The 9,031-nt window shown below is 33.7% G+C and overlaps 2 protein-coding genes across 2 annotated transcripts in view; both read right to left on the minus strand.

The window, feature by feature from the left end:
* Window positions 1–4,259, minus strand: part of LOC128249434 (protocadherin beta-2-like) — an 18,163-nt gene extending 13,904 nt beyond the window's left edge. The window contains exon 1 of the mRNA XM_052973073.1: window positions 726–4,259. The gene's annotated coding sequence lies outside the window, so the exon portion shown is untranslated. The remainder of the gene's footprint in view (window positions 1–725) is intronic.
* A 1-nt stretch (window position 4,260) lies between these two features.
* Window positions 4,261–9,031, minus strand: part of LOC106872379 (uncharacterized) — a 76,226-nt gene continuing 71,455 nt past the window's right edge. Inside the window, 3 exon segments of the mRNA XM_052972592.1 lie at window positions 4,261–4,568; window positions 4,944–5,094; window positions 8,628–8,981. Coding sequence (XP_052828552.1) covers window positions 4,261–4,568; window positions 4,944–5,094; window positions 8,628–8,981 — 813 coding nt within the window.

The following is a 9,031-nucleotide window of genomic DNA, read 5'->3' on the forward strand; positions in this document are numbered from 1 at the left end:
TATATATATGTATATATATATATATATATATATATATATGTTTGTATGTGTATTACAAGTAGATGTTGCTGCATTTTCACATGTATTCTAAATCACATCTAAAAGAATTTCATTTTGTTTAGGAAATTATCTCGTACATGCTTTACTGTGTTTTCTTGTGGTATTGATGTTGAGCTCCAAGTCATCCCTACTTGGATGCAACATACCAATCACCAGAAGCACCCCCTGCAGTGACAATCCTGTGTCATGCCATATGCAAAACACAGAATGTCATTTGAGGGAGATTTGGTTGTTATTTCTCACAAGTCAAGTAGCCACCAATTCTTTCATTAGCTTGTATCTAGCTTATAGACAAGCTTATGGAATTTGTACGTGAATAAGAATTTCCTAGTTTCTCTAGTTGTGGTAGACTTCAAAGAACAGAGCTGTTACCTTTCCTCTCACAATTTAAAATAGCTAACAAAACATACATAATGACAAAAAAAAAAAAAAAAATCAGAGTAGCTACCCTTGATTAAGTTTCTTGTTACTGAATCGTAATCAAAGTACTTAGACATTTAACAATTTTTTGACTTGATAAGAATATAACTAAGATATATTTAGTTAATTTGAAATTATAATATTGAAATGTTACCATATTGCTAATATTCTTTTTCTCCAAATGATAACTGAGAAATATTAGTAAATGTTTAAATGACAAATATGCACAACTAATGAATACTTACCAACAATTGTCTGTTGTTTATACAGCTGTTACTATTTCATGTACTGGTAGCAAAGTTGCAGCTGGAGTTCCGAGTAGTTTGATGTATGGGTGTATTAAGTAGTTCTATCAAGTTTTTTGTGTAGTATGTAATGTGTGTTGTAGCCAATGACAAGCTATTATTCCAATGCAAGGAAACAAAAGTACAGCCTCCAGTTCTTGCAGTAAATGATGGGCTGACCACATACACTTACATATCCATGTTATAGTTGTATGTGAGATGTACATAAATGAATAGTTAAGAATGATGGTTATCTAGAATTTCAACGATAGGTAATAAATTCTATTTGGGTAATAGTATTGAATATATATACCTGTTTTAAGAATAAAATGTTTTATGACTAAATTAAATGTTTGCAAGTTTTCAGGATCAAATATTTTTAATTTCTCATTAACAATACTTAGTATATGTAACAAAATGGTGCTAAAATTAATAGGAAGTATTATGAATGTAATTTATATACACTATTCTGAATTATCAAACTAATTTTAACATACAAAATCAAGTCTTTAAATAAGAAATTAATTACAATCAAATATAAAAGAATTTTAGGTGGTTTTATAACAATTCCAATTTAGCATTGTGTAAAATATTAACTCAATCCAATATAATGATATTTACATTATTTGTATATTGTTTGTAATATTATATGTGTGTATATATATCATCATATTCTCCAAATTAAAACAATATTCTAGTTCATTCTTATATTTTTTCCAATTAAGTGAGCAAATGAAGAATAACAATACCGAAGTGTATTGTTTTTGTAATATTCTCAGTAAAGGAATCCTCATAATGTTTGAAGCTTAATATATTTCTACATGAGGGAAGAATGATTCCTCGTGTTTAAAGACTGATCTAGAAAATGTAATCAGCTAATGAAGACTATATGACATATATGACAATATTCTCCATAACAAAATATTTAAAAAATCCTACAATTATATATTTACTCAAACATTTAAGTAAATATAAAGTCTCACATCTGATCACTTATAATAATCATATTAAACTACACACATTAATAAGGAGGGAAATTAATCAGTCATTTTGCATACATTTCAAAAATTAAACTATATACTATTTATAACTAAATAAAGGAAGTTTTAATGAAAACCTTACACTTGATCATATGATAAAATCCTAATAAAAACTATCAAGCTTGTGATATTTATGATATTACTTCTACAAATGTACTATAACAATATATATTGCAAGCATTTACTATTGAAGTAATACTGTTTTTTGGAACAAGGAATCTCAAAGCAGTTGATAAAGCTATAACTAATAGTGTTCTTTTATTATTTTACTTGTTTTAGAGATTTGACAGTGGCCATGCTGGAGCACCACCTTAAAGGGTTTTAATCGATGAAATCAACCCCAGTACTTATTCTACTGGTGTCTTTTGCCAAACTGCTAAGTTACAGGGACATAAACACACCAGCATCAGCTGTCAAGCCATAGTGGGTTGGGGTGGAGACAAACACACATACACACATAAATATATACAGGATATGGTGAATAAATTGTTGTCTAAGTTACTCAAAAATGGAAATAACATTGACATTTCATTGTAACAGATATATTTACCAAACTTACATTAAAATATCTTGAAATACTAAAGAGTAAATTTATTCAATAAAATCGCCATTGAGTTCAACCTCGGCCTCCAAACGACTTTGGAATCTCCTACAACTCTTCTGGACAGTTTCCTTGTTTAAGTTGGTTAATGCTGCCATAATCCTTGCCTTTAGTTCATTTTGGTTTTACAAGGAGTTTTGTTAGTCTCTTGCTCAACTGTGCCCCACACATAATCAAGGGGGTTGCAGTCTGGGAGTTAGGTGGCCAGATGTTAGGGGTGGTATGGTTACAGAAATTGCCTGACAGCCATGACTGGGTTCTCCTGGTTGTGTGGCATATTGCAGTGTCCTGTTGCACAGACATAGGGTCTTCCCTAACCCTAGCCACCCACTTGACTCAGGACAGCACTACCTCCTGCAGGCACTTGATGTAGGCTTCTGTGTTGAGTGTGAGGCGATGTGGTAAGATGGAGGCATAACTTTGCCATCACTAGTGATCACTCCAAACACCATGATGTTGATTGGATGTTTGATTTTTATCGTTCTCAGTACACATCTTTTGATTGCATGGTCCACATATTGACACTCAAACACTCTGAAATATTTATACTGGAGCTTCTAGTGTGAATGCCAAACAGTACAGCATGTCATTTCCAAATTACTGGCAGAGTGAACTGCGGCATGGTGCTGTCTTTCTCACAGACAGTGCCCAATTAATCCTACTATACTGTGTAGATGACAAAATCAAAAACAATGTGCATGTGTGATATTAAAAATATAAAATGGCAACAATTTACCCATCACACCCTGTACATACATTATATATATATGTGTGTGTGTGTGTGCATATATATATATATATATATATATATATATATATATATATGTGTGTGTGTGTGTGTATGTATGTATGTATTAGCAGACATACCTAGTGTTGCTCAGGATTTAAACTGCATAGTGCACACATATGGTACACTTAAGTTGAAACATGATACAGGGAAGTGCAGCATTGATGACAAAACATTTGAGGAGTAAATGATAGGCTAATTTGACTAAGTGACATTTCATGCATCTCTTTGGAAGATTCCAGGCCCTAACCATTTCATGGGAAAGTGGGTGGGAGGTATGTGATTTATATATGTGATTTATATATATATATATATATACACACACACACACACACACGACAGATTTCTTTCAGTTTCTGTCCACCAAATCCACTCACAAGGCTTTGGTGGGCCCCTAGATTATAGTAGAAGACAACTTGCCTAAGGCGTAAAACAGTGGGACTGAACCAGGAACCTCATGGCTGGGAAGCAAACTTCTTACCACACAGCCATGTCTGAAAAAGGTTTTGAAAAGAAAAAGTGTTTTAACCTAATATTCACACTCTATCATTTATAGCTTTGTCATCGGCTTCAAGATCCACTGTTCCAAAAATAAACAAAGAAGAATTATTTCACTTTCTCTTATGACATCAACAATTTACTATTGAATACTTTTGACAAACATTTTAAGAGGATTATCTTTTCTGAAGAAGTATTTCTCTTTAAACCTCTAAATTCAAGTAGTCTTTGTAGTGAGGTTGAATATTTAATGCCAATAATTAATATCGAATGAAATATTATTCATGCTATTTAATGTCTTATGTCTTTTATACTTTAGTTTATTTTGGAAAAGTAATTGAAACTGATAATATTTCTAAATTATAATTCCATGCAATAAATATTGATTATTCAATCTACACAAGATAAAATATGCTAGAGGATACTGGTATGGAAGGGGTACAGGAGATGAATGGGGAAAACGTGTGGAAACAGTTTGGGGGCATCCTATGGAACGACCTAGATGAGATGATTGACATATATATTATTTCATTGTTCTCTTAAAGCTGACATCTAAGTTTTTTGTAATAGCTATAAATTGGTGATACCTAAGGTATTGAAGGTACTGTTTGGTAGTGTTGTTACTTTAGGTACATCTGGTGAAGGTGGTTTACTGTGTGAAGTAAACTGACTTGTCATTGGTACTGAAACTGGTTGTTCAGTTAAATTCAATGTAGTATTAGCTGTAGTCAAAGGCATTTGGTCAGGATAATAGGACGTGTTTATATCAACGTTATGGGGATAATATCTGTTATTGTTATCTCCCTTTGATCTGTTCAGTGTAGGTGGGAGTTCATTTCTCCTGTTCCATGTAAGTTCACTTTGGTAACGGCACAGGTCTGGGAATAAATAGATAATTTATCTATCAAAGAGTTCACTATCTAGAATGCATTTCAGACAAACCAAAATGATGCTGTTTTACTAAATTGGTTCTTAGTAGCTAAAATTTTAATATTTTTATACTTTAGCAGAAAAATGTCTGTGTATTTATATACATTGCTCATAATATTGTTGAATATATTGAAATATAGAAAATGAACTCACTTTTAAACTAAAAAGATGGACAATCAGTTGATCGAATTAATATTTACATCTTTGATATCATAATTATATCAATCCCTTATTTAATATTCATTTCTACTTTTGACCTCCTAGTATTCATTTCTACTTTGGACCGCTTAGCAATATAGAAATATTCAGCATTTCTAACTTACCTGGCAATTCCTCATAGTGTCCAGCATTACAGACACTCCAGTCACGACCACTATCAGTGTGAGATGACAATGTTGACATCTCACTGAATTGGTCAATACTGTTTAGTTCTCTGTAACCTGGAGACATGCTTTCTTCCCTTGGAACAAACATCTAAAATTATAAATCCAGTGGATCATCATAATGTTCTGGACATTTAAAAATGAAAATATAAAATATAAACCAGAAATTAAAATATCAACAAACCATCAATTGGAATATTCATTTCTAAACTATGGTACAAGTCATAGGCTAAAAACTTGAACTCTAACATAGACACAAAACATTAATCAGAATATTTGAACCAATCATAGCATATTTTATGTTCTTTGTCTCCAATGCATCCACAAAATCACTATCTCTTGACACAGATTACTATAACTTGAATTGCAAATAATTAAATAAACTTAGATAAAGAAGAAAATAAGACTCGTATTAAATAATTTAGCTAGTCAAGTTCAATGAGGGTATGAATAACACTGTGCAACAAAATTTTTAATTTTTTCTGTCTTTGGTCAGTAAGTAATATTACCTATTTGCTTCTATCTAGAAATCAAACGAAATGACTACTATTCCCTTCAAACTTTACTTTTGACATCAATGTTTTCAAACTCACCTATTTTCCATTACATTTCAGACACATTCATCACTGAGTGGCTGAAGCATAAATATCTTTATAGCAAATGTTCAGCTCAATACCACAGGTTTGCTTCTCACTTGTTTGGCATTGACCACTTGAGCATGTCTCTTAATGGCTGACAATATATGCATCTCTGATCATAAGCAGGAGTAGTGTGGGAGTATCATAGCCATATGTTGAGATTCTTTGGGGTTTGAACAAATGAACAAAAGGGAGGTTTGAAGGAAGTATTAGCCATTTTTCATACTTTCTAGGGATAAGCAAATAGGAAATGACAGTTGCTACCTGAGGATAAAAATCGTGTTACACAGTGTAATAATGAATAAGTTAAGACCATGTTCAAATTCCCAGATATCTGTTAATGCTATCACAGCATGTTCCTTTAACAGTAGGAATAACCTAGATGGAATCTCTACCTGATTCCCATTAAAGCAGTAGTGAACAAAACATGTAGAAACAGAAAAAAATATTGAAAATAGATTGCTGAACATGTTGCAGCTTTGTAGTCAAGTATGTTTATGATTCATTGTTAATGGTGGAGGTGCAATGGCCCAGTGGTTAGGGCAGCGGACTCGCGGTCATAGGATCGCAGTTTTGATTCCCAGACCGGGCGTTGTGAGTGTTTATTGAGCGAAAACGCCTAAAGCTCCACGAGACTCTGGCAGGGGATGGTGGCGAACCCTGCTGTACTCTTCCACCACAACTTTCTCTCACTCTTACTTCCTGTTTCTGTTGTGCCTGTAATTCAAAGGGTCAGCCTTGTCACACTGTGTCATGCTAAATATCCCCCGAGAACTACGTTAAGGGTACACGTGTCTGTGGAGTGCTCAGCCACTTGCACGTTAATTCCACAAGCAGGCTGTTCCGTTGATTGGATCAACTGGAACCCTCGACGTCGTAAGCAATGGAGTGCCAACAACATTGTTAATGGTATCCCTCATAGCTGTTACTTTACTTTGGTTTTAATGGAAAAAGAAAAAAAAATCAGATTGTTTTGAGATGAAACAAGTGTGATAAACCCATCACATCATCTGGTAAATGAGCAAGGCCTAGGTTCTTTATAGTTGTGGAAATTATTGATGATATTCATTCTTAGGATGAAAAGTGAACAAGAATTTTAGTAAGTTTACCCTTATGCAGACAATGAGAGTCATTTGGACAAGTAAACTGGTGAAAATGGTGAGGAAAGAAGTGATTTGGATGAACAAATATGGTAATTGAGAGATAAGTGTACTATTGTTCTTCTCCTGAACCTTTTTTTGTGATTCTATCCATTTGTTTGCCTGTAATAATTACTCTTGAGCTGTGTATGCAACTCATTGTTTTTTAGCTCAAGTGTGCAGGTAGAGGGTAAAATTAGATGGGGGAGGAGCAAGTCTGAGAGGGTTAAACTTGTGTACCATGATTCCCTAGGTGGCATACTGAAACCTTTCTAGCAATGGAAATGACAAGCACATTTCATTCACATCTATTGACTACAGCATATGTGCAGATAATAATTGTGGTAAAGAAATTAATGGTTTCAAATTTTGGCACAAGGCCGGCAAGTTTTGGGGGAGTAGAGTAGGTCGATTACATCCACCCTAGTGTTCAAATGGTACTAATTTTAACCCTAAATGGATGAAAGCTGAAGTCGACCTTGACAGTATTTGAACTCAGAATGTAAAAACATGAAATACTGCTAAACATTTTGTCCAGTGTGCTAATGATTCTGCCAGCTTGCCACCCTGTGGTATGGTAAGTAATGTAAATATTTATTTAGATAACTATGGCTATAAAACCCTCCAATTCCAAAAGGTAACTCATGGTGGTGGCTGGTGTATAGGCATTGCAGAACTGCAGCACCCCCTATTTCCACTTGACATTATCGATAACATTCTATATAAGGAGTCCTTTTTTCTTAATTCTTTCTTGATACTTGTACATTATATAATCCTTAAGTTTAATGTCAATAGCCTTCCCCTAGTTTATGAAAAAAATACAAAAATCCTTGTATAGAACTGTGCACTTCAAAGTTCCAGCAATGCAGTGTTTGGCTGTTGTGCGCATGCTCACATGTCCGAGATAGGAAGCTTCACACTAGAGAGTGAGAGCACCGTCGTTCATGCAGTGCCAGTGAAAGGTAGTGTTTCTTTTTGACTCTGCATGAGTTGTGCTTAAAGATGTGTTTATATTCTTGAATACGATAAAGTGTAGAATTAGATTATTATCCTGCTTCCAGTTTTGGTGTTGCTGCCAGGATTTGAAAAATAGGGCTCATTTCCCCACTTTATTTTGTGAATTAGGGGGTGATTTTTGAAAAACAAGGAGGAATTCATGCGGTATTCAGTGAACAAATTAATCACACTCTACTTGGCTGTGGCTAAAATGTGAACCAATCAAGTTTATGTATAAATATTCTTTTTAGATGTTTGTTTCCTTTTACACAGTATTAAAACAATGCCTAAAAATTTTCTGAAGCAGCACCTTTACTAATTTTATCTACAAGCCACCACTGGTAACTCGTGGTATTCAATATATATTTGTAGGTTCCGAATTTTCATTGCAGCTCTTACATGGTGTGGTTTAATTGTAAAACAAGTGAATATCGGTAAATATTGTAGTCAGAGTAATGGTGGATGATGTCTTACAAGATATACAAATATGAGAGATCACTTGTTTGAGTGGAGAGTTACTGAAACTGGATAAGTTGATCTATTGATAACATCATTTACACCAGCTTCAAAATTTATAGCAATCTTTAAACTCTACATAGAGATTACTGTCTTTGGTTGGAACAAAACTAAGACCAGCAAAAGAAACTGTGTTTAAGGAAGATTATTTAGAAACCATTTCTGCAATTGAATCTCAGATTTTGAGGTTCACACTTCACCAAAGTAAAAGTATATGTTACTTTGAATATATCTTTATATTTTAAAGGAAAAATTCTGTTTTTAATCTGTACAGAAGAAGCTGCATCTGACATGATTAAAAATTAATATGCAAAATTGCAAAAATTTCATCTTACCTGATTGTTTTCTCTTGAAGCCTGATCATCCCATCTATAAGACATAGTTCTGCAGTGAATATTGTCTCTGTCTACTATTGGTTGTTGAGATTTCTTCACATTTCTCTCCACTGTGTACTGAACTCCAGGAGGAACACAGGTAGGGTCAAATGTATAATTTGATTGGATGTTTAATGTAGGTGTAACTTTGTGATACATATCAACACTGTTGTTATAGTTGCTATGTGTCTGCTTCAGTCTATGAACTATACAGATTGATATAGAGATCACTATAACAATTGATACTATCACAGCTGCTATAACAATAACAATCATCACATTAAATTGGAGGCCATTACTTGATTCCAGTGTTGTCTTTGAAGGTGTCTTAAACATCTTTGTGTTGTTACTAACTGTTAGAGTCA

This window comes from Octopus bimaculoides, chromosome 14, assembly GCF_001194135.2.
Source record: "Octopus bimaculoides isolate UCB-OBI-ISO-001 chromosome 14, ASM119413v2, whole genome shotgun sequence".
NCBI lineage: Eukaryota > Metazoa > Mollusca > Cephalopoda > Octopoda > Octopodidae > Octopus > Octopus bimaculoides.